The sequence below is a fragment of the Numenius arquata genome, chromosome 2 (assembly GCF_964106895.1).
Source record: "Numenius arquata chromosome 2, bNumArq3.hap1.1, whole genome shotgun sequence".
Lineage (NCBI taxonomy): Eukaryota > Metazoa > Chordata > Aves > Charadriiformes > Scolopacidae > Numenius > Numenius arquata.
The window spans coordinates 44,195,267-44,221,944 of record NC_133577.1 but is presented as its reverse complement, the minus strand read 5'-3'; the positions used below and the strand labels follow the sequence as shown (position 1 = coordinate 44,221,944).

General features: G+C 37.8%; 1 protein-coding gene across 8 annotated transcripts in view; it reads left to right on the top strand.

Annotated features, from left to right (window-relative positions):
• The window catches only part of ESRRG (estrogen related receptor gamma), a 385,126-nt gene that overhangs the window by 353,928 nt on the left and 4,520 nt on the right, over window positions 1–26,678 (top strand). For all 8 annotated transcript variants that reach the window (XM_074144572.1, XM_074144573.1, XM_074144569.1 and 5 more), the window contains one exon: window positions 16,072–16,341. In XM_074144572.1, coding sequence (XP_074000673.1) covers window positions 16,072–16,341 — 270 coding nt within the window. The remainder of the gene's footprint in view (window positions 1–16,071; window positions 16,342–26,678) is intronic.

Genomic DNA, 26,678 nt, shown 5'->3' with positions numbered 1-26,678 from the left:
CATTGTTGTTTTCAAACTTTAAATGAATAAAATAGCACAGCAGCCCTGTGAATTAATATAGATATATTCGTGACTTGCACAGAAAGACTGTGAGACAGAGGGAGTTTAAGTGACTCCAACAGTCACAGAGAAAGTCAGTGGTAGATTTGGGAGACTAAATTGTCTTTCTCATATTCTTCCTGGATACATGTACCTCATGCTTTGTCTATGCCTCCAACATCATTTATGACACACTCCTGAAAACTGCTGATTTTAGTAAGTTAGTTAGCTGTTTGACAAGGGTGTATTTGGCAAGGGCCAGCTATAAGTGACGTGTGCCCTGTGCAGTCAGGATAGCTAAGTGGGATCTGTTGTCAATCTAATTGTTACTTTGATTCTGAAGGAATGAAAATATAAATACATAGTGAGAATGTTTCAACTGGAGCTCTATTACAAAGCCAATCACAGCAGCAGTGAATTATTACAAATGAGCTTTTGGAGCCATCTCTCATGGCTATTCTTGCACAAGCATCACTGAGTTGGTGCAGATTTGGCCTTGATACTCAGCATTGCCTGAGACCCCAGCAAACAGGGTGTTTTCTCACCTCCTTCTTTCTCATATCACTGATAAGAGTAGACAAAGTACCTAAGGAAAGCCATAGTGAGTGGCTGGTCATCATAAAGAAGCATCAGGAGGAAACAGGCGTTTGAAAGCAAATCATGGGACAAGAAGAAAGCCAAGGAAACAAAAAATGATTTAGCAGTATTAGCACATTAAAATTACATTTCAGATCTCTCTAATGGCACATCCACACAAAGCAGAACTATGCTTTCTGTGTAATTTCTAAAACTACTTACAAATGTGTCCAAATACCAGATAGTGCAGCCCAACACTTCGTGGTTGCAAGAATGTAGAGCATAGGGTAAGGAATACAAGAGAAAGCCCAACTCTCGTGTTATAATCAAAGTGAAGCTTTCCAGAGCACTGAGCTGCATTTTGAAAAAAATCTGTAGGTAAATTACTGTGCACCGGTTCAGGACAGAGCATCACTGATGACGCTTTAAATTGACCTACCTAGTGCCCAAAAGGAACAGCAGGGTCTGACAGAGGAATGCAAAGAAAGGGGAGGCTGAAAGCAACAGTGAGAGAAATGTGGTTATGTGAAGTACCTCTGATCATACCTAATGCTTCTTTTGTGAAGTACATAAGTAACAGAGATATTATTGACTGCCTGGTCATTATCGGTCACCAGTTTGCTAGGACATAGCAGTGGAAGTAGCTCATAGTATTGAACATGAAGGAAGAAAAAGAGGGTGGTGATATTAAAGATCAGCTCAGGAAGGGTATCTGTGCATTAAAAGATGGGAGACGAATAAAATATGAAGGTGCTCAGGGATGAGATGGCACAACTGTAAAAGGAAGAGTTTGTATCTTAGTCACTCTGTGGCCATATTGAATATGACTTAAATTCTCTGTATATCTAAAAGAGATAGGAGCATTCATACATTTTGTTACAATTGATATGATCTTTTTTGTCAGTGATCTGAATAAGATTGTACTATAGTTTTTAATTTAGCAGATTAAGAAGCACAATTAAAATATCATGAAAAAGATGGTAATCTAAACCTCTGTGGTTTTTTTGCTTATGCCTGCCAAGTTGATAACAAAAGCCTGTGTATGTAACAATTACCTCCACTACTGTAAATTTACTGTAGTTTGTGGGCTGAAGTGTTAATAAATACCTTGCAGTATTCCAGAGGGAGAAGCTTTCCATCTAATTAATAAAACTGGGAAGAATACCCAGGACACTGAACCATATCTTTCTTATTAGTGTTGGCTTCTACAAAGGAGAATCCCTGAATCTCAACACATTAGTAAATGTCATACTCCTGGGTTGCATAGAGACCTCTTGAAAAACTGCTGATTTGCTGTAGAAAAAAATCACCATAGACTTCAGATACAATTCAGCTAGGGAATACCAAGAGTAGAAAATCAGTGTAAAGCATGGCATGCATTATAGCAGCTACAGATTTGTGCCACGTTTGGTGAATCTTGAAAGAGAAAAAATACAATTATGCTCCGATTTCCCTTCCATTTTTCGCCTGTACTTATGCTGATATCTTTCCCTATGTCCGACTATGGTCTTATTGCAGTTAGGATTTTTTTTAGAGACTTAGCAAAAACTCTCTTTTACGTGTTATCTAAAACAGGTTTCTTAAAAACACTTTATATGGATATGTAAGCTGCATGTAATTGTTTATTAAATTAAAAAAAAAAAAAGGATCACTTGAAGAAGGAAAATTTTTAAACCCAGTACTGAAATTAAAGTCTTTCACAAAATATGTAATGCTGATTCCCTTTTCCTTTGCAGTGATCCATATTGGTAAAAATAAACTTCGTCTCACTATGCCTGAGCCAGTTCTGTTTCAAGGCAGTTTGCAGTAAACCACAAATTAACAGCCTAACTTTCTGACCAGCACGTAATTCTTTGCTGTACTTTATTAAAATCATAGTGGTAATCTTATGTTATGGAATACTGATATGCGTTCTCTGACAGATTGGAAATTTACCAAGTAGAGTAAAAATTCATGCAGTTATTTTGTAGAATAAAAATTGTAGGGTGGTATATGTTTATTTTCTCACATTATTATCATTCTTTTTATTAGACTGATGTAGCAAACTTGTATTACTGCCTCCTATAGAAATAGAAATAACATCTTTGAATTTACTTCTTACTTGAAATTTTTGCTTTGAAAAATGTGCCTGCTGAATATATTTGTATCTGCTTTTCATCCTACTGGTAGGAGTGATTGAGAGGATAAAAAGAGGTAAAGCTACAAAGCTTATCCATGAGGTTGTTGCTAATCTGGGTAAATATGAGTCAACTGGATGGGAAGTGGAGGATGTAAAAGATCTGCCAGGTTTTTTTTTGTCTACATCCAGTCTTCTCAATTTTCATCGTCCATGGTTTAGCTGAGGTCTTCACTGAATTCTGATAAATTAGAGCATAAGAAGGCAATTTAAAATGCTGTCCAGGAAACAGAGTCTAGCGGTGTCTATATAGTCTACAATTTTAGATGTTCTAATGTACTGTATATGCTTAAACCTTTCGATTTGGATTTGGTGGGTTTTTTTCCCCGACTGAGAATGTTTAGGATGCTTCCACATACACTGCAAGGAATAGATCAATTCACACCATGTACAGTGAATACCCGCCATACGTGCAGCAATGTCTTCAGCAATGATCAGCCTTGGGGGAAGAGACATGGACCACATAGTAGGCATAAGCCTCAGGAAAACCTTTTCAAATTCCTCATGCTTAGACATCAGACTAAATAAGGAAGAAAAATGTCCTTGTCCTTTTAATTTGGATTTGGAGTATTATATCGGGAGCTATTCTGGCTGCCCATGTAAGCATCAGCTCCCTCTCTGAGTTTTTGGCTTCAGTAACATCCTGTGGCAAGGAGTTCCCCAGTTCAGCTACTCTGTGAATGAAGAATTCCCCTTCTTCCTTCCATTCTGAATATCCTGCGTTTCACTGTAATGGCACTTCGTCTGTGTTATGAGATGGGGAGAATAAAAGCTTTAGAGCTATTTTTTGTACCATTAATTTATATATACTTTTATTGCATTCTCCAATACATCACTGTTTTGAGGAAAGCAATTCCTGCTTTCTGAGTCTCTTCATAACAGTTTTCCCAGGTACGTTGTTCTGCTTTACTTTCTCTGGACTCCTCTAAATCTGTCATATTTTCTTTGGAAAGGGCTGAGCCATTCTGTCATTAATATGGGAAATCAGAGAGTACTGTTTATATTTTCATTTTAACTTTTCTTGTCTTCTGAGGTGTTTTTAGCCTCAGCCATGAGCATGACATCAGCTTCACAACTAACCTTGGGCTACTGGAAGGGGTACTAATAGATGCAGTTTTCAAGCTAATGTTTTCACACTCTTCCCTGGACTCTTTCAGAGTTAGTCAGGATGCTGCAGCTCTCCATCTCTTTTTCTCACCTAGAGATCATTTAGTCAGCCTTGTCTCACTCTGGAGGGACTAACAATACATACTTAGAAGGCCCTCTGTCTTAAATTAAAGAGGGCATTGATGGAGGTCACCTCCATAAAGTATATTCTGGTGATGCAAGTACCGAGATCATATATAATCCCCTTGTTCCTTTAACTTGCCCTGAATTTTGAGAAGTATTTTCATTTTCAAACTGAAAATAAAATGATGTAGGACAATGTTGCATGAAATTGCATCTCCGGTGCTGCCTCCAGTGAAAGCCTATCATCTAACTTCACCTCTGTGCATCTGCTCAGGATAATGCATTTAGAAATCAGGGATGTTTTCCTTTTTTCAGTCTCAGAAGCAAGTGACCTGGATTCACTTTTAAGAATATGATTTGCAAACTTGTTGACTATGATTTTTCTTTTGGAGGATGAGTTGATTTGTCCATATAAATCCCCTTTGTCAAATTTAATAGACAGATAAAGTAACCCCTTGCCTTCCATAGAAAAATGCATTATTCTTAAAAAATATGAGGTTTTTTTTGGAGAAGTATGAGAGGGTTTTACATCTTTCAGAAACCAAACAAATTCCAAACTGAATAAGAGAGACAGAGAGAGAGGGTTGCCTTTCTGCAAGCCGCCAGCTTTCCCAAGTGTCTCATCCTCTCCCCTCTGTCATCCTGAGGCAATGTGCCTGCATTTGTGTGTAGATTTATAGTTTATCTTTATCTATGGCTTCATCTGTAGGTAGCTATTATAGCCGCCTTGCCTGGATATTGTTTGGGCCTGATAGATCTGTCTGTAGTTCATCAAAGGGGAGCTGAGTGGCTAAAAGCCATTGGGTCCAGCTGAGGATGAAATACGAGCCATCAGCCTTGGTAATGGCTGTAAAATTTCATAATTACACGGCCTTTATTACATTGCATAATGATCCTGAAGCAGTATGGAACAATTAATTAAGATTTTCAACCGTGGCTCTTTCAGAAATTAAAAGGTGCTAGTGGCTGAGAAATGGGGAAGTGTCTTGTCCTAAAAGCATTAGGGATGCTTAAGAAGTACTTCCTGGGTACTTAAAATAAGAAAAAAAAAGGAAAGAAATAGAAGTGAAGAAAAAAGACAAGAAAAAGAAGATCAACTAGTTAAGCAGCTAATGTCAGGGTAACGTTTTTGTACTTTACTGCTAATTCTTAATGTCAAAGCTGGTTCTAAAACTCCTGCAATAGTCACTGCCATAAAGCTGTTCCTTTTCTGTTCTGTAAAAATTTTCATGCCTTTTTTCCCCCGTGTTCTGTTCTAGCCATTTGTCACATTTATAGAAGTTGAGCTCTGCACATTATTAAATAAATGCATGCCACGACTTAGGAGGGTCACTTAGCTGTGTATTGGGGTGTACTGACCAAGGATTTTCTCTTAACGCACTTTCTCATGTTTGAGGCCATTGAAATTCTTTGAAGATCTCTGCAGTTTGACAGACGTCCCCAAGGAAGACTTTTTTTTGCCTTACTGTTTTGATATTTTTCTTCCTTTCTTTTCTTCTTTGTAAATGCAGCATGTCAGATGTAATATAATATTTTCCATGAGATTGACCTCAGACCTGATCAGAAGTAATTAGATTCCTAAGGTGCTGCAAAGATTTCTCACAGGTTTCTGATGTACATACTGAAAGAAAAAGTGTTTATATATGTGCAGGGAATACGCAGGGAGAAACAGGAGGCCTGAACTTGTGCATGTACACATTACTTGTTGTGATCGGTCACTGGGTGTAATTCTGAAGGCCAGGAAATTGTGATCCAGATGGGGTGTGGAGTACTCACTGTGCCAATGGTAGTAAAACTGATGAAAAGACAGCAAAAATAACTCCAGTGTTCTCCACACACCATCAAAACTTTCAGGTCTTACGGGAAGGAATCTCCTTTTCACTACGTTCATTTCCCCCCTTCCCTCAAACTATTTTGATTCATACAAACTCTCGATATAACTCTTAAATAGGAGGAGCATTGAGTATTACTGTTTTTAAATTGATCCATCATCATGTAAGGTCCTATCGTTCTAAATATTTTACGAGAAGCTAGGGTTTCCCCAAGGCACCACTAATAATAAACTTTCTGCAGAAAATTTAGAAAGGATTATGTGTTTCAAGGAGGAGCTGGCTGCTTGAAGTAAATTCTCTTGTTGAGTCATTTATTCCCTTAATAGGAATTTTCTGATCTGCTGTCATTCTTGTTCACACACTGGGTGTCACTGCCTCTAAAACACTTGTCATTCTTTAATGGAAACAAAATAGTCATTGCAGTCAGAGCCGCAATGTCATTCCACTACCCCTTGCTGCGTCGGCAATAGTGAAAATGACAGAGCGGCTCTCAGTAGGGGTAATTAAAATGTAAATATTGATATTTTATTATTTGAAATTACTTTCCAGTGCGACATTTAATATCTCTCCATCTGTGCGGCTCTGTTTAGCGGTCACTTTAGTGCAGCTCTGGGATGCCAAGCGGCGGCTTGATCCCCGTTATGTCAAAATGCTTGTTGCTGCTTAATTTTGATATCTAATTAAGTGGAAAAGTACAGTCCACACTGTAATCCATGGCATCTTAACCAGCTGCTTGGGTATATTTAGAATTAATCTCCACTATGGAATCATCCTAATGTATGCAATTAAGAGTCTGCCGATGGCTAATTAGGTGTATTAGAATCAGGCAGCTTCCTTTTTTTTTTTCTTTCTCTTTTCTCTCTCCCCCCCCCCTTTTTTTTTTCTGCGTGTGGACCGTTGTGGACTTAAGACACAGCCTCCAGAGATAATCGTAACGGTACATATACACTCAACTAGGTAAACTAGAAATTTCATATTCATGTAGGAGAATATGTGCAACTCTCTTTCCCCAAACCAGGGAGACTAAACATCATATGGTTTTTTTGGCATCTGCAGCACATTAAGAAAATCAACTAACCAGTAGAAAAGTTTTAAAAATTGGGAAGAAGAAGGTAGATGTGTAGGAGAGTGTTTTGAGCTGTCCTTTTTGTGCCAGAGGGTGAAAGGGTATATTTACCCAAACTTTTGCAAACTGAAGTTTTTGGTTTGGCTATGAAAAGAGATTTTAGCTAGCTCAGCACGTACAGGGTTAACACAGATATGTTGATTGAATAGTAAGCATATGTGTCTCCATAGGGTAATACATTCCAGTATTGGATTCATATTATTATTGTGATTGTGGAATTCCTGGAAACCTGACTTTGCCTGATGGAAAGATGGAGGGAGCAGGGATCGCCACAGCTCTCAGTGAGGAAATGACTGGTGGCTTCCCCAGGGGAGCAAAAGGCAAACAGCAGTGACCCAGCACTCTGAGGAAAAGCGCTTTCAAAGCAGACCCATAGAGGTTATTAGTAATAGGCAGCACAAATTAAATGCAGAAGAAATCCCCCCTTTCTGTGGAAAAAAAAACCCTTATATAAAATAATTCAGTAAACTTGGTTTTGAAGCCTAATGGGCACCAGGCTGAAGAAGCTTGAACTCTAAATTTCTTAATATTCCCAGTCTGTGTGCGCAATTGTTGGGAGGCTGATGCGTACAGAGATTGAAGTGAGCAGTACCTGACCTAATGCTGATTGATGTTATTAGTTTAGCTAGATTCCTCTCTAAAGTTTGTGTTTGGTTTTTTTATTTATTATTACTTTGTTTAGTTCAGTAAAAATTAAAAAAAAAAAAGGGAAAAGGATGGGCTTTTTTTATTTAATTATGTGTGATTGTAGTTTGATTTCTGCTAGCTGAACTCCTTGAAGGATCTAAGTAAGGCATACCACACACAGGATATGCACATGTAGTGATGATTCTTCTAAATTGAACTGTTACCATTTTCTGGATTGGACTTTGAGCCCTATTCATGATACTGTTTTTCATCTACAGTAACTTTATTGTGACAGAATGCAGATTTTATTTTTTCACCCAGAAATCTGGCTTTAGTGTAGCCATACTTGAATGCATACGTCCACAACAGATTGAAGGAAAATTTGTGTGACATCAATATTTATGTTGAATATACGATCAGCCTTTTTTTATATAGGCTCAGTGAAAAAAAAAAAACAATCGGGGATACAATCCTGCTCTATTTTCTCCCATGTAAATTTCTGTGCACACAGGTGATACCTCAAAATATGCCAGACATTTTAAAAAGCAGATTTCATATAAAATGCTGGACTCCAGCTGCAGACTTTTCAAGTCGAGGAACAAAGATGGTTTTAGGAGCACACCATGTCATGTCATCTGCCTCTGCTGTCTTCAGTAAGAGGACAAAAAAACCCATAGTCTAACCAAACCATGTTTGAAGGTTACAATTTAAAGAACTGCAAGAGTTAAATTTAAATAAGCAGATCAGATCACATATGTAGTGCATTAAAAAGATCACCTCAGGAATCTGCAAGTTCATATTGCTGATGCTAAGGAGACCTACAGTTACATTGGGCCATATTGGACTGTTAGTCTGAATTTTAAAAGTTTTTCAGTGTCCAGATCTTAGAATTCAAAACCTCACTGCAGAGAAGGTAATGCAGAAGGAGTGCCAACTGTTAACGTACAGGGGAAAAAAAAAAACCCCAGTTTACTACTTATCAGGTCTTCCTCTGTTCTCAGAGCATCTAGTGATAAATCAAAATGTTAAGTGTTTAGCTTCTTTTTAATATAAGGATGGTATGAGTTTGCAGTAAAGTGATTTAAAATTGTGGAAGTTCCAGTGGTAAAACCAGCCTAAAGGGCTGTTTAAATCTATTGTCTTATTTTCTCGGTGAATACTGAAATAATAAGGTGTGAAATGAAAATTAATGGAATTAAAGAGTACAGTACTTCAAACCATGTGTTTCCAGAAATGCCGTTATAAAGTACTCCATGCATGGAGGTCTTACCAAAGCTATCCTGAAGCAAGGGTGACCCCCTAGTTTTTTTCGTCTTTAATGTTTCACTGCAGAGTATTAGCAACTGAAGGTGGTTATGTGAAGTCAGGGAGACATTCTTAATCAGTCACATTTTCCAGCTCCTTTCCATTACTATTGCTAAAGCTGCAGCTCACAAGAACTTGTGCTGTAACTAGAAATAAGAAATTTAAAAGTAGCTGCCTAGAAATATGCGGGTGGTTAGAGAGGGGTGTCTGATTTAGGTACTGAAATCAGTTTGAACTATAATGAGTTACATCTCGCTATATGCATCTTAGCCTGGGAAGAAACGACAAGCTTAAATTGCTCCTGTTTACTGTTATCATGTAAAGTTTCACAGAGTAAAAGACAAACCAGAAATATTTCTAACTGGTATTTAAATTACGTTAACACCTTTTTGTATAGCTTGAGTGAAAGGTCATGCTAGACAAGCAGCATCTCCAGTTTGTAAATGTCTAATTTGCTGCTTTTAAATTGCTATGAACTTCACTTACTTAGTCCTGCTGAATGAATCCAGTGTTGCAAATACTTCTGACAAGCGAACATTTGCTTAGTGAGAATCCATTGTTCGTAATGGATTGAGAGGGACATGCAGTGTGAATGCATTTTTATTGCCGTGCCATCTCTCTGCTGTTGTGTCAATGAGATGAAAGTAGCGTTGTGATAAAAGCCCTGGGTTTCTCAGTGTTCTGTGTGGCATTTCCCATTTTACTGGTAGGTGTTAGTGGAAAAAGTGCTTATCGTAGGCATTTTTTCATATTATAAAATATATTAAAAAAAATGTGTATTTCATAAGAACATGGACAGCAAGAGGTAGGTATACAAACACACTTAAGTAAAACCTGAGAAAGTGCACAGGCTTGGCTGAAGACATCCCAGCCTTCTTCAAATGCATTTTGCTTTTTGTACTCGAGTGAGAGTAATTCGTGGGCACCTCTGTGTGTGCAATCTGATCTTCCCTCTCCTGTGGCCGCCCAGCTAACAGATGGCAGTCACAACTCGTAGCAGAGAGAGTGCCGCTCACAACAGAGTCCCGGTGCTGCTTTTGCAGTGCTCCACTACAGGGGCAGGAGGAGATGCTATGTAGCAAAGCATCACTCGGAAAAGGCGGTGGTTTTACTGTGCAAAAGTTGTTGGATGAAACTGATTTCTAAATGTAACTTTAATTGTAGCACATCAGTTCTAAAAGCCTTGGAAGCTGAGTCCAGCAAATAGTGTAAGTTGAGCCTATGGCTGTAATTCTGGTCAGTTGTAGTTTGTGCTTTGGGACTTGGTTTGTGATTTTCAAGTTTAGGCAAATACCTGTGCTTTTTGTTTTGTGAGCTGACACCTTTTACGTGAAAATCCTCAGTCGTACTTAAATTTCAGCTTGCTATGGCATCATGTGCAGTTATTAGCCTTTTTACCGGGGGCTCCATGAGCAAATGGGTATGGAAAAAAAAAAAAAAAAAGAAAAAGAAAAAAACCCGAAATAACAGGTTCACCCTGGCATAATGAGTTGTATGTGTTTCTGTTCCAGCTTTCACCAAATTTCATTCATAATCTGTGAAATATGTTTGGTGATTAGTGAGAGCACTCTCCTTCTGTTTAACAGTTTTCATAACAGCTGAAATGTTTGTGGGTCTTGATACGTGTTTTTAGACTACAGAATATTTTAAAATGCAATTAAATCCTTTTTTTCTTGGCTTAATGTAGTAAAAAGGATCTCTTAATTCAGATCTATGTGGGAGAGTCAGCTGTAGATGTACTGTAAAAAAATGAATCATGTAATTCTCTTCCTTGGATTTCTGAGAAGATAATATTAGGTGGCAGTCAGGCCATGAAGGTTTCCTTCAGCAAACACCGTGATCACGTCTAGAAAACATTATGTAGCCCTAGCAGAAATTTCATTGCTGAAATGTCCCTGGCCTTTGTTTACATCCCTGGAAGCCAGCTGAAGTTGTACGATGGATCCAGGCAAGCGCTGAGTGCGTGCCAGGAAGGGAGAGGAGGGCAGAGTGACAGCTGTACGTCTGAGAGTGCTCTGGACCCGAGTCTGATCTTGAAATGGAGAGGAGTTTCTTTATGGTCACTCCTGTGCAGCCAGGATAAGCCTTTGGCCCACTGTTTGTAATTTGACCGTGAGCCCATGCACTCTCTATATAAAGTAATCTGGGTTGAAAGAAAAGTTTTTTTGAAGTGTTTACCGTATCTGTTTGTTCTTTTGAGAGTGGTGTTCTTTCAGTGGTCTTTCGAGACTATACATCATTTTTTGAAACAAGGCAATTGCACTGGAAACATCAGTACCCATAAAACATTTAGAAGGAAGTTAATCTATCAAAATTAAGTGTAAATAATTTAAAAATCCAACTCTGATATTTCAACTGTGTAAATATATTGAATCTGCAACACACTAGTGAACACGTCATTTTCAAGCACGGCTTTGATTACACAAAATGTAAATGAAGATATTTGAAGTACAAACCAGGGCAAGCGAGAGGAATATTTTACTCATAAAATTAACAATCACAAAAACAACTGGTAAAATAAATGGGAGTTGATTATCAGAAAAAGCAAGCAACTCCCAGATTTGCCAGCAATTTCATACCCGGTTTGATCAAATATTCTCATTTCTAAACATGTAACAGAGAGGAAGGGAAGTTCATTCCCTGCAAAGTGAAATAAACTAGAATTCCAAGTCAGAATAGCCTGATTTCAGCATCGCATCAAATGTTTAAGGCTGAAAATAATGATAGGGGTAAGTCCAGCCGCTGTATTTTATTTTGTCCAATAGTTCTCAGAGTGCTGTGTGCAAGGCACAGATCTTACTTTGGCACTTGACCATCTGCAGCTGCTTCACTCTAGCCCCTAGTGAGTTAGTGTCCATGAAGTCCATCTTAATGAAGTAGAGGAAAGGGTCTTCAGGAATATAAAAGATGTACCCTGCTTAGCATGGAGCTGTGTGCAATGTGAAATAGAGAGCAAGTAGTGCATGTGCCGATATTTGATAAGATCTGTGGTTTAAACAGCCCCGTCTAAGAGACTCTAAACTGTGTTTGGAGCTGGCTTGGAGTGCGGAGCGCTGCAGAGTGCGGTCAGCTTGCCGCCGGTTGTTCCTATAATAAAACTGCTAAGACCTTTTTACCTATTTATTTCTGCTTCCTTTGAGCTTTGGGTTTACTGATATGCAAAAGGGAAAAAAAACAAGCATATGTTCGGTTGCTCAATCAACCTTTTCTCAATCCACACTCAGTGATCTCAGTGAGTCATTACGGCATAATTACAATTTGAGTGTGATACGCTGTTTGTAGCAAAGTATCTATTTTTAGCTGAAGAAACACTACAGTCCCTGAAAGGAGGAGAAAGAAAGAAAAAAAGGAAGGAAGAAAATCTGTAACCAGCAAATCAATGCTATTGTTAACTGATATTACGAGACACCCTGTAGATTTACAATGCTTGCATTCAGCCACATAAAAACCGCACTGAAAAGAATGCCTACCAGGGGTTAAATTCATATGCCTGCACTGCAGCCTATTTCTGTCAACACTCAGCTCAGGAAATAAACATTTATGCTTTCTGAAATGAAAGTGTATTTTTGAAGACTAGCCGTCAGATATTTTTTGCCCTTCACACTTTCAAATGCTTAGCCTTTTTTGTAAGTTGACTGCAAAGTGCATCAGTTTGCTAGGCAAAAAAGAAAAAAAAAAACACAAAAACTTGACAAGTGCCCATGGCATCATTGTCAAGCACACGAGTGTCTAGTAGAAGATGGCAGGAGGGTTGGCACAAAACATGCTTCCTTCAAGCTTCTTACCTCAGGGGTACCTGACTCTCGAGAAGCCTTTCAATCCTTCCAAATGACGTTATTGCAAACTGTCATCTGGTTTATTTGGAGTGTGCTGTATCGCAGATAAACATGCTATTTAACTGCAGGTCAAGGTACAGAGTCATTCTGCTAGCAAATGCCTGAGATACATTAAATGGCGTTGACTTGGGGAGGGAGATGGAGAGAGATCAAAGTTGTCACCAATATGGTATGCGCTAAGGGGAGAAAAGGTACACAACATTGTGTTTTAAAAAGCCATTATGCATTTCTACATTTAAAATGATGACCTGCAAGACTCAAGGATTAAGGAGCCACACAATGCACGACAAAGTTCAAAACCATGCTGTCACGCAGCACCTCGGGGAGCTTCGGAAAGAGCTTATAGTTGTGACTGGGAAGGCTGCCACCCATCCAGAGAGCTGGAAGTGTATTTACATCTAATTTGGAGAGGTTTTCTAAATACTTACATTTGAAAGTAGAGCATGTCCGATTGTCATAGAACGTGGCTGATCTAGGGGATTCATATAACAAAAGCTTGGAGAATCAGAGCACAGTTTGGCAGGAAATAAGTATAACCTCCTCCAAATAATTAACAATAAATCTCTGTATGTAAATACATATGCCTGTGTAATCCACTCTGTTAACTGTGACTTGCTGAACAGCTATCAAAAGGGCATTGGTGTGATACAAAAGACATGCTGGATGCTTTCACATTTTGTGAAAAATCAAAACAAAACCAGATTAATTACAACTTGATGCAGTTTTGCATTCCCACAAGGGATACCTTTAAAAGTTAAAACATGCTTTCACTGAGCAGGATTTCAAGGGAAAGTTACTTCAATCAGGAAGAAAACAATCACGTTTATTTGATTTATTATTGGAGAGCATAACAGTGTGGTTTATATTTGCCAGTTTTTCTATAATGTAAAAAAAATCTTTTGATTTTTTATGTTTCATATAAAAACAATTAGTATATTTACTGCACCAGAAGGCAGATTTTTCAAGAATGCAGTACAATAAATTATAGGCAACATCCCATTTTTCCCCCTCACAGGGCATATGTAATTCCCTTTGACTGTGGCACACAATAAATGTTATTGAAACATAGCACTATTTATTTTTTAAAAAAACAACAACAATACAACAAACCTGTACTAAAATAGGTAAGTAACTAAAAGAAGGAAGTTGGGAGTTTTCAGAAAAAAAAGAATAGAGAGAAATTGCAGGTTAAACTTTTTTTTAATCAAAACTGATTTTATTGCTTTTTGCTTAATTAAACTCTTCAGAAGTGTGTGAAACATTGTTATACCTGAAAAATTGTTAATTTGTAAATCACAGGGACAAAAGGGCTCCACTGCAACTTTAAAGTTTCTATGCACGTAAATGTCAATAGAGTGCCTTCTCCATCATCAGCACTAAATTCACATTGATGCCTCTTTTCTTCTCTGTATTGATCCTTCCATGAGAACGTAGATTTGTATCTGTTAATTAATGCGTCCTGAAACAGCGTTTGTATTAATCAGGCAGATAAGAAAAATTGGATGCCTGCACCCTCATGACAACCGTAAAAGTGCTGGCCCTGATAAAATCGTGGATGGACCTCAATAAAAAAGTTCCTCCTTCCACTCAATAAACTAATCATCCTGCTTTTAATTATTCGGCAGAAAGATGTGTGGAGATTGGAGAATGTGTAAATCTATTTACTAACAGCAGTGTCTGGGAGGGAGAATGGGGCTGTCACAGGACGGTGCTGCAGGCTACGTTCTCTGTCCATCTGCTACTGCAGAAAAACTGGTTCTTGAAAGACGGGAAGGAACAGAAATGTTGAAGCTAATTGAAATCATGGATTCCTCCCTTTAACCTTTCAAATTATTATTTCTTCTCCATTTCCCTCTTTTTTTTTTTTTTTAATCGTAGATGTGTTATTTTCTGTTGTCACCTCTTCAAGGGTTTCCTGTTGTTGTTGGCTCAGTTTTTGTTGGTTTTTTTTGAAGGCAGAGAGCTACAGTTCTATCACAAGACCCAAAAGACACTAAGAGAAAATGAAAACAAATAAGGAGGGGGAGAAAAATGAGAGAGAGCGAGCATGCAGCCAGTTTTATGTTTCATTTTTTATGGATGCCTGGTGGTTTGGATGTGGGGTTTTCTTTTTTATTGTATTAGTTTTGCTGCTTAGTGCTTATGGAGAAAATCTTGTTTGGAGTAGATGCCTTGCAGATTTGCTGGTTTATGATATATTCCTGCTTGACTGTAACTCTTGGCTTTCAAAATAGAAGAACGCATTTAAGTGTAATTGAACGCCAAAAAGAATGTTCTTACAGCAGGAACCCTGTCAAAGGACCTGTAAGCAGCTCCATAAACAACTAAATGAAAGCCTCAGACAAGTCTTAAGACCCTTTAAGAAAAGCTTGACTAATCCCCTTTGATGATTTTATTAAGTACTTGTGGTGGATGGTGCCAACTGGCAAACTACTGCATTTCACCAACAGGCCAGGAAAATCACTTCCTCTCCTGTATTGTTTTGTAGCTCTGAATGTGATTGGGATATTAGCAGTTTGATATAATAAATTAACAGGTACTGTGAACAAGAGTCTGAAAAGGTAAGACAGTAAAGATGTTTGCCCTTAGTGATCCTATTAGGAAAGACAGCGGGGGGGGGGGGGAATAAAAGAGCAAAAGTTAAATTTATTAAGAGGAATTTATTAAATTTTTAGTCACCCTCAGAAAAAGGATGGTGTGACTGCTATTCAGTTGGCACTTTAATATGCCACTCTGTTATTTCAGCAAGTGTAGTAGAGGTGGGAGTAATTAGCATCTTTTCTGAGGAGGGTAGATATTACTTCTCTTTCCCCTGAGGTTAAAGTTCAAAGAGAATTTTCCTCTTTGTGATAAACACCTTAACTCTATGAAAACATCAAATCTTACCTTTTAAAAGAGTTTGGGTTTTTATTTCTCTCCTAAATTATCATTCTTGGTTTATGGTAATGATGACAGAGTCATCAGATCCCTGTTTCACAGCATCAGGTTTTAGAACTAAGCATAAGTATTTCAGAACAAAGAAGACATCATACAAATTGCAGACTATCACTGCAATACTCCCCAAATTAATCAGATTCTTACAGAAAGAGCCTGGAAATTCCAAATTGTTTGTAACTTTGTATATTGATTAGGAAACATTTGATTTTATATTGATTTACTTTCCTGTAGTATGATGGGGAGAAGAGGTACAAAAGCAGAAGGGAGAACAATAGAGTATGTATGTGTTTTATCACAATGTATATATAAATAAATCAAAAAGAAGAGCAGATTTCTGACAAATCCAAACATGCTTAATATTTTTCCTATGTTTTTTTTCCTATTCAGGATTCTCCACTTTGTCTCTAGCTGACCAGATGAGCCTTCTGCAGAGTGCTTGGATGGAGATTTTGATTCTCGGTGTTGTATACCGGTCACTTTCTTTTGAAGATGAGCTCGTATATGCTGAAGATTATATTATGGATGAAGACCAGTCCAAATTGGCAGGCCTTCTTGACCTTAACAATGCCATACTGCAGCTGGTAAAGAAATACAAGAGCATGAAGCTGGAGAAAGAAGAGTTTGTTACCCTCAAAGCTATAGCACTTGCTAATTCAGGTTGGTAGAGTGGCATGACGGTTGCGACATTTTTAATATGTCACTTTTTTTTTGTTCCTCCATAATGCTTTCTGCATGCTTGTTTTAAACATGGTTTTAGAATAAGTGGTTGCTAGTCAGACCTTAGCCTAAAAAACAACAAACAAAGCAGTTCAAATTAGGAAGAGCTTTCAGGTTCTAAGAGTCGTGGAATAAGTTCCTAAGGGAGTGGAGAATACTGCAGTGTACGATTTGGAAAGTATTTTACAGGCAAAGACCCTTTTGCATGAATATAGATGTTCTCCTAAATCCTTTCCATAATCCAGGCAAGTCTAATCACTGCAATTAAAACAAACAGAAAGGGTGCTTGAGAATATGCTATATATATTCTCTTTAAAGGCAAATACTGATTTATTTGGTAGGGTGAATTCAGGATATGGGAGGAGGGAGGAAATGCTTATTTAATCTCACAAGGACCACACCTTACCTTACGGATCCTTTGCGTTTATGAGAATGCTCCTGCAAAAATTATTACCTGTGCAGTAAGAGTTAAAAATCTCAGAAAGAATTTTTTTATCTGCATTTGAATTTAAAAGTGCTGAAGCAGTGAATACTGTCAGATAAGTAAAAATCGTTTGTGCTTTGTTGTTTTTCCTTTTGTGTCTCTTTAATGCTTTATTGTGGTCTTAAGTCCCTTTTAACATTTGCATAAAGTTCACCATAGATCCCTCTTTAATGACGTGCCGATCATTAGATACCTGTGTGTCAATAACATGCTCTGATGCTATGTTCCATTGACAGTCACACCGTGCCCCTCCATCTGCTTTTGTTTTGACCCTATCTTTGAACTTTATCTTGGTTGCTGGCCAGTAGTTTTCCCTTTAATTACAAGAAGGAAACTGTCAATAAAATCTGTTAAATGGGATGCAATGAGTGGCTTGAATGGGCGGACGGCTATTTGTTCAAATTCTGCAGCATTCAAGGTATTGACAGTTTGTTTTCTGGGGCCATATGTGACGATCAATCTCAGGCTGGGCTCAGCCGCGCTGAAAAATGAAAAACCAGATTGCTTTTGCTTACTTGTGGATGACGACTTGTGATTTGGCGCGGTCCTAGTGAGATGAGACCTTCTGCCCAAATTGCCCCCCTGAGAGCCAGGACGCGTGACTGTTTTTAGAAATAATTTTTTAATTGATTTTGTAATTAACAGTTCATCTACAATATTGATGCATGAATCCTCAGATTGATAGGAGGGAAATTGTTTTCAACAATGAAGTTGTACTTTCCTATTTGTCTTTGTAATGTGATTTAGCACTCTGCATTTTTAATTGGAAATATAATTCAAAAACATGCAAAGCCAAAATGCTTATTAGTTTCTTTATAAAATATTCTCCACCTCACTAACTCTGCCCTTAGTTTTAGAATATTATCTTATTTCCAGAATAAACAAAATGCTAAAATGTGTCTCAAAGTTCAAAACTATATTTAATTGAAGATTTATTTCTAATTTTTGACCATTGTAAACAGGCACTTGAGGATGCTTTGCAGCTACAAGAAGGATTTTTCTCAAAATTGGTCATGCTTAATGAACAGAGCAAGAAAATTATCTGGAATTAGGAGTCTAAATTAAGAGGGGTTTTTTTTATTATTTATTTTGATTCTGTAATTCGAAGGCTGAATTAGAACTATTTCTGTAGTTTACTTGATAAAAAGGGTAAGGGGCTAGAATATAGGGATATGGTGGTAAATACCACTCACCTTTTTTTTTTTTCTCTCCTAAAAAGACATGCAGTGTTGAAGTAATAATAAAAGATACTGCTGCCAAAAAAAGTTTAGTCATACATTGTGCATATAGTGTATCAAAATCATCCGTAGCTTCATTAACTTCTCTGGGAATTACAACCAGGATAATGTCAGAGATAAATACAGTTCAGCACACTAAAATTCAGGGCACGTTTAAATGAAAATGTTTCCTTCCCCTATTTTAAAATAAATAAAATTGCTGTTTTAAAATGAAGCTATTGCAAGGAGGAGTTAAAAAGCAGCCCAACCATTCGACTTCCCTTTCAACAGAATGTTTTGACTGCTGACGTTCAGCATTTCAGCTTCAGATTGTACATGCAGCAGATACCGAACTCCTATCAGCTGTAGCTAGGCTAACCTGTAGGTGTAAAATAGCACCTGCAGAATTACAGCCCATCAAATAATATCAGACCCCTAGTGTTTTAATTTACAAATACTGCTAAAATTAAAGTAAAATTAAAGGTTTTGTCTTTTTTTATCGACAAAACCAGAAATAGATTATTTTCACATAACTATTAACTTGATTAACGTAAATGCAGCTATATCCGAAAAGAGAAATCAAATGTCATTACAAAATCAATCAGTTAGCAATCCACTCTTTAATATATTTTGCAGCTACATCTGCTTTCTTCTGAAACTTCCACTGTTTCTTTCTCTGGTTTAAAATGTATTAGCCATTTTATAGCTGTAGAGAGAATGGATGAAGTATAATATGAAATCTTAAACATTTAAGACATTTTTGCCATATTGGCACTGTTTAGAAAGATTCCCAGGTTGCCTCTACTGTAAACAGCAGACAAAGATGGTTTTATAGCTCCGTACCTGTGCTAGTGATTTATGGTACAGTGTCATAGTACTTTCCCTGCTGGTGTATAGAAACAGAAAAAGAAATTGTAGATTGTCTTCATATTGATTGTATTTTGTTTAAATAAATACCACAAGCTTTGCTTTGGCCAACAAATCTCAGTAGCGTGAGCATTAAAACACCCCAACTGCTAACCTTTCTGTAGGCCTGCGGAGTTTCTATTTGTGCAGTCCTCAATCTGAGATAATCCTGCCAATCGGTTTCTAAAAGGTGGGGAGGAGGAGCCGTTTTTCAGGGAGGTTCTCCGACAGCATTATCAAATGCTCCCTTTGCAGGGTTGGCCAATGACACGCAGCTTCTGTATATTTCCAAAAATGCAAGAAGTAGCAACCTCGTAGATCGTTACTGATTTCAAAAAGAGTGCATATACCATCTGAAAAGCTTAAATACATATATAAGAGCACAAATGTATAAACATTTCAGTCCTGTGTAGGTTAAAGTCTCTACAGGCATGATTTCAACCGTTACGTTTAACTTGTAGTGCTTAATATGGAATTTATCAGGTTAGTCTTAAACATCTGCATTGATTCAATAGTAATTAATACAGCCTTTACGCTTGAACTCCAGAGAAGTTTCTCTCGCCACAGGGTTGTCCTTGTCCTGTCAGTATCATGAATTCCTTCCTCCTTTCTTTACCTTCTCTACACAGAAGCAAGTAGGTGCCTTGGAGCTGCAGGATGCAACTGCCCTGCATTCCGCCTCACACCGCCCAAATGAAGCAAGCTGGCACCAATGAGCACTTTGTTTACCCACGCAGAAAATCAACTTTGAATGGTTTCCAAAACATGCATGTACCAATTATTTCCTTGTGTGTAAGGAAAGGTGAAATATTTACAAAATAAGTTTGAAGTGTACACAAGTGCGCGCACGCACACGTGCATGCTCCAGCACATAAAAGATGACCTGCTTGTCTCTTTTGTATTAGAAAATGCTTTCATGTATCGATTAGGTAATACTAAACAGGGAGTTGCAGGTGAGCAGTTTTTTTGAAATTGCCTAATCAGTAAGGACTAAATTGTGCCTTCAGGCCAAATGTTGCAGAAGAGTTTAGGAGTCACAACTGAGACCAGATTTTGAAGACAAGCTCAGTTCTCATCTAAGACCTAACGTATGCAACTAGAGTGTCAAAATACATTAGCACATTTGAAAATCTGATGCATGTGTATCTGCCTAGTAGGATGCTGGCGTCTTGAAAAATCTGACCCAAATGTGGATGCCAGACACTTAAAAGTATAACCCTATGCACTGTTGAAAATTTAATCTTAGATGCTAGCTGTCTAGCCTGTACCACCAGAAGGAGAAAAGGACCTCTGCTCACCGTCAGAGTTTCTGGTCTCTCTCATTAACTCTTCTAAAGAAGAGCCCAGCACCCTTTCAGTACTGGAGGAGTGAGAATCAAGAAGTATCTTGTGCATTTTAGCATAATGAAGTGCAGATCAACGTTAAAGCCAGTAAAGTTATGTGATCATCTATCCTGGTAAAAAAATTATTTCTTTCTTACAACTTATTTAGCATTCCAGCCACCAAAAGAGTGTACTCGGAGCACTAGGCTATCACCATTAAATAATGTTATCATAATAAAAATTAATTGATAGAACCCTATAAATCACTCCACAGGACATCATCTTCATTCCCAGTATAAACTGTGGCTTATCTTAGGTCACAACATATCATATTTAGTTTCTAATCATGTGAATTTCTTCATTTTAATTTATTTAGTTATCTTGTTAGTGTTAGAATTCATGATTAAAATGTACCCATGGTGACTAGGCATATATGAAATATATATACACACCTGTGTGTTATTGGTGTTGTTACCAATGTTTATTTTGCCAAATGCAAATAGCAAGGTCTGTTAACTCTTTCATGTAATTTTGTATAGTGTGGTACAGCATAGAAACAAATTTTTAGAAAAGGAAGTTGCCACTATGGTCAGAGTTTTCATATTGCTTGAACACAGTTTCTTCCTCATATTCCGTTTTCATGTAACCAAATAGATGGCACCTACAATTCTTAGAGAAAATAAATAACTCTAATGATAGCATTAAGCAAAAGGTAGCAGATTTAATTAATGGTTTAATTTTATTTTTTTTTTCTGGTAGTTGGTCTTATAATTGAATGTTTGAGATATTCCTTTAGTTATGAAATAGGTATATATTATTTATATGTTAGCAGCCTGAGACTCAGGAAGGGTAAGAAGCAAGGCCAGCCTGGTGGCTGGCGGGAGGACGGAGCCCCAGGTTCCTTACTGCTGGGGCAGGAGTGTAAGGGGAGCGCTGTGCTGCGTCTGCCAAGGGCCAGCTCTGTGCTGACAGGAGGATTTTCTGGGTAGGAAAAAAATGGAATGAACCGCTGTGTCACCAGTACAATGGCTAGTCTTCACTGTTATTCATCCTGCTTTTCCACAGCACTAAACTAGCGGCTCTCAATGGTAATTATGGCAATTACTTATATCTCCTAGTGGATAAAAAGGATTTTGAAGCACTCATTCAACATTTTCTTTTCTTTGGAATCTTATCCCCCAGTTCTATCATTCAAATTCTCCTTTTCCAGAATTTTAGTAGCCTTATTGAGTAGGTATTCAAACCCGTTCATAGTATGCAGTTTGTTCTGCATTGCAGGAATATTCCTTTATTTATTACTCTGACTACCTATCCTAGTGGAAAGTAAGCCATTCAGGAATAAAAAATAGATGGTTTACTGTCCTTTAATTTACCTTATACCTGGGGTTTTAGTTCACTGCTATCCTGTTAGCCCCTGAAATAAATGGGTGTGTTCTGCAAAGTCATTTCTTTTCTTGCTACATCTTCATTTCCTACTGTGTTTTAAAAACTGTTTTGAGGCTTCAGTTTTCAGGTCTCTCCTTAAAAGTAGGCCAAACCAGTGCAATTCAGAATAAGACCTTGTTCACTAAAATCAATCATACAAGCCTTTGGTTTACTTCTTTGGTTTCCACTGCCTATAATCCTTATGAACGAGGAATTCTTAATTTATTCCCCGTTCATTTCCAACATATATTCTGATTGCAGGTCTGTTTCCAATAAAATAATCCAGATGTCAGACCATTTTTGCCATACTCTTTGGAAAGGGAAAATACTGTCTTTGTCTATGTGCTTGTCTCTTAGCCTAACCATGCAGACACCAGCAGATAGTTCTGTTTGGGAAAGACAGGCAAAAAGGTGGTCATAATTAAGTATATTTGTTGACCCTACACAGGGAGAACAAAAGCAAGTATCTGGGGCAATTTCAATTCTAGACTGCGAAAGGATGGGCATTCTTGCTGGGTGAGAAACAATTTCCGTGGGTTGCTTGTATTTTAAGCAATGTGCTTTTTGAAATGTCACCGTCTTGTGTTTGTCATAAAAATTATACAGAATCACAATGTGGGTGAGCACTTTGCAAAAATGCAAGTTTCCCTGTGTAAATCTGGCATACATTTCAGGCAGGAGAGGAAGGGGTTCTGTAATTCTGAGAACAGGTCACCCGTCAATAAACACTAAGGTGTTTTTTGTGGGGTTTTCGGATTGGCCATACAACTTAGATAATAAATTCCTCTTATTTGAGACATAATCCAGATTAGGATTTTGTTGTCCTTATGTAAAGCAAAAACCATTTTGCCTGCTGTTCTAACTCTTCATCCCATCCAGTTCTACAGCTTTCTAAACTGATTCATCTGGTTTGGGTTTGTGAACTGAACTGCTCAGCTATATGGAATCACAAACGTCACAGCAATTGCTGTGATTCAAGTACCTGTTGATAGTTGCCTCTCTGATATGCTTTATCAGCATCTTAATGTGTCTGTTCGCTGCTGCATACTCCCTGCTGCTTGATTCACTGTAATAATTTCTTCCTTCGTGTTGCCTGACTTTTCTGGCATGAAGAAGGACTTAATTTGAGACCTGGGTTTCTATCACTTTTTAGTGGCTATGTACAAAATACAAACATACCAGCCTTTAACTTTCCTCAGAGCAATATTTTGAGAGGTCTCCTTGCCTTCAGTTCAGGTGCTTTCCTGTCTTTAGCTAGTTGTCACCCTTTCTGGTGTGTTATAAATGGTTCTGGGTGGCTGGATGTTTGTTTGCTGCATTTAAGATGAAGCTTGAATTTTAAACAAGGTAGATTGTAATCTGAATTTCTGTCTGGACCTTGTGTTTTTCTTGGACGAGAACTCTAGTTTTCTCCCATTTCTGCACAATGATGCGATCAATTGGCTGATCAGAAGAGGTAGAATTCTATTTTCCCATCCTGTGATGGTGAAACAAAGCATTCACAAAGCTAAAAAAGATTCTCAAAGCAGAGAAAGCAGAGCTCAATGTGTCCGTGTTCTCAATTTGTTGATCTCACGGTCTCCCGTTTCGGCACTGATCAGTAACAACTTTTCCCCCCTTCTAGACTGAAATCCCATGTTCTCAGCTGTGCGTTATATCAAGAAGTCTTGTGTTTGACTGTTGAGCTCTTCAGTTTCACCAGCCTGGGATCCTTTTATTACAGGGCATTTATGATCAAATTCTGCTCGCTTTCAAATGACAACACTTTCAAATTACCCTGTTTAATTTCATTCTTTATATAGGCACTGTTTAAGTGTATTACATCTGGGTATAGGTTTTCTCTGGATATTACCTGTGTAGGATGTAATTGTAAATTATCCAGACTGTCTACAAAGCCACTTCAAAAAAATAACACAAAAACAAAAGAAAAGGGTTTTTCTTGGTTCTAGGAAGAACATTCAAAATCTTTGCACCTAATTTATAATTCAATTTCATATTGTCTATGGAATTATTTCTTTGTTTCTGGATTGTCACACAGACTCTGCGTTTCCTTAAAATATAGTGGTTCTTGTTGACATTGCCCTCTTACAAGTGTGGATTGGGTTTATCAGCAATAAGTTAACCTGCTCTGAATTCACATCTGCCAAACTGTAGTTACTGAAAAGATTTCTCTTTTCTTTTATTTTTCCTCCTCTTTTCCCCTTGGCTAGTTCAGCGTTTTCAACCATTTTCCTTATTTTCAAAGGCTTACACCTCAGGGATTAAGATCTACATTCGTTTAATATCGAGAATAAAGTGGAAGTTCCAGACTGCAAGGCTAAAACTTGAAGAAGGATCTTTGTAGAGATTAATATTTTCCTGAGCAATCTGCAAGCTGAACCATGGTCTAATTAAAAAGCACAGTTTTAGTGAGTTTGCATTTAAACATTAGCAGAGCCTAGAATGGTTAAAGCTGAAATGAGTTTGAATCTTTTCTGTAAATGAGAAGTTAAATTGTCATAGTAATTCGATTAAATAATTTTTAAATCTTTCAAGCCAAATCACCATTTTAAAAGAACAGTTTGAATTCTTAATCACTGTTTGGAAGTGCCCCTATCTGCTATTTTTTCTTACCCCCTTTCCTGTGCTAAAGTCTGTTTCCCAGGGCACAGCTTCCTCAGCTCTGCTCCATGAACCACTGTTTGGCAGCGGAGTGCTTGCGTTAGGCCAGGGAGAGCTGGCTGGTCACGTTCTTCCCAGCTGCTAAATTGATTTCAAAGACAGCAACAAATACATTAAATGCTTTACTACTATTACTTTTCCGTGTAAGCAATTGCTCTGTTTACTGGAGGGATGGTATACAATCACCCCTGCAAGGAGAGGATAAGATCCCTTTTTCTAAGATGTTGTCCACGCAGTGGAAGAGTTTGAGAGCGTGGAGCGTAATAGCTGTATCAGAGGGCAGATTTTGATTCTTCTTGCATTTTCTGTGGGTGCTCTCTTCCTTGTTTCCCTCCTCACTTAGTTTCTGTGTAAGAAACACATAGAGTATATATATTCCTAATGCTGCAGGCCAAATTGCTGTCCAAACTGCAGAGCTAGAGATCTCGGGGAAGTTTCATCTGTGTGTAAAAAAATGTATTAGTCTGGACTCCATCCAACTACTTGCAAATTCAGACATGGTCACAGCTACAAATACTGATTCTGGGAAGAATCAGACCAGGGTTAAGAACTAAATACAGTCAGGTTCTCAAGAAAGAGCTGTCTCTTTATGCAGTATGGTATAAAAAATTTCTCAAGAACAGTCAGTCTTCAACTCACCAAGCATTTTGTTGCTGCTAAAATGCTCCTATTTGGTTCCCCAGCACTGTGTTTCTGGGAAGAGGAGGAAGATGTGTAGTTTCTGCACAAACTCTGCACGGTTTACGGAAAAATCATTTGGAGTAGCACATCGAGTGTTCAGTAGCACAACAGTGAATATCCAAGGAGTTAGAGAGACAGTAGAATCGGGGAGTAAAGATGACAGTTTGTTTGGAGTTTGCATTCCAAATTAAGCCTGGTGGTCGGACACTATGCTTAAGACATCAGTCACATTTGTGTGTGTGTGCGTTAGCCTGTCTGTATTGATTACATGTGTTTGTAAGACACAAAATTCAGGGATTTTCTCTTACTGACATAGAATTATTTAATAGAATTGCTCTATTAGAAAACTATCAAAAATGTATGGATTTGGGGAATGGTCTCACATTAATTAGAATTAAATTTTGCTAGAGGTAAAATTTCCCTGTCATCATTTTTAAAATGCTGTAGCCTTCTTTTTCCCTAAGAGAGATATTTTTGTGTTTCTCTGCTTTCAGCACAGTGCACCTTGATGTGCAGTATCACATCCCTGCAGCGTATGTCTTAACTGCGTGCTTCTTAGAGCATGTATTCGCTAAGACTCGGAATTATTAAACATGTAAAATTCCCATAGGACTCCATTATGTGTAATTAACAGATAAACTGTCATCAGAATCAATAAAACGTGCTAAATGATCCAAACTTGTATATAATTAAGTGTCTGTTTTAGAGCAGGAGCTGTAACTTTTATTTTTTTTTCTTTTCAATTTGCACATTTGTTTTGACAATAGAAGCTGGAACATTTTTGTTAACCTGTTACTTACTGGTTTGTGTTTTGGTTTATATGTTTGTGTTTGAAAAGAGACAGGTATTTACTGTCTGGCCTAATTATCTGAGGAAATAGTTGCACGTCAGCTTTTAAGAAATTAGTCTTAGATGCATCTTAATTCTCTGAATGTAATTCAGATATTTGAAGCACGTGCAAAATTTGATGTTGTTATCATCAACAGGGTAAAACATAAGGCTCTGTCAAAATACTGATCCAGGGCATTAGATTGCTTAATTCAGGGCTTGGAAAGATGATAGAAGTGGGTTCTTCACCATCCAACTCCTCAGACATTATTCTGAGTGGGAAGAGGAGCTTTATTCCAAACCCAAAAATTAAGATGCAAAGCAGCGTTGTAGTAACTAGAGTTTTCAAGGATATACTTTAATAATGACATGTCCCAGTTTCACCCTGAGCTAAGCTTCCACAGTGTAGCCTCTCCCTAGGACTTGTACCTCCTCACAGCAGTTGTATTTTCATATGGTGCTTTATTGGCTTTGTAAATTGTGGACTATCCAAATCTTGGTAGCTGATTTGAGCTGTTTGGTGGCCTCTTTCACCTATGACTGTTCTACCTTACTTGCATTCACCTCACTTTGGACCACAGCAGGGTTTTTTTGGTATTTATGACTACATAAAAGTCAGAGAATTAGGGCTGCTCGTCCGAAGTCATCTCAGCATGGTCCAGTAACTGCGTGTTCTTCCCTTTCTGTATCTATGCTGTTGAGGGTTTTACAGTTATTTCAGTTAGATCTTTTCTTTTTATTTCACACTTACA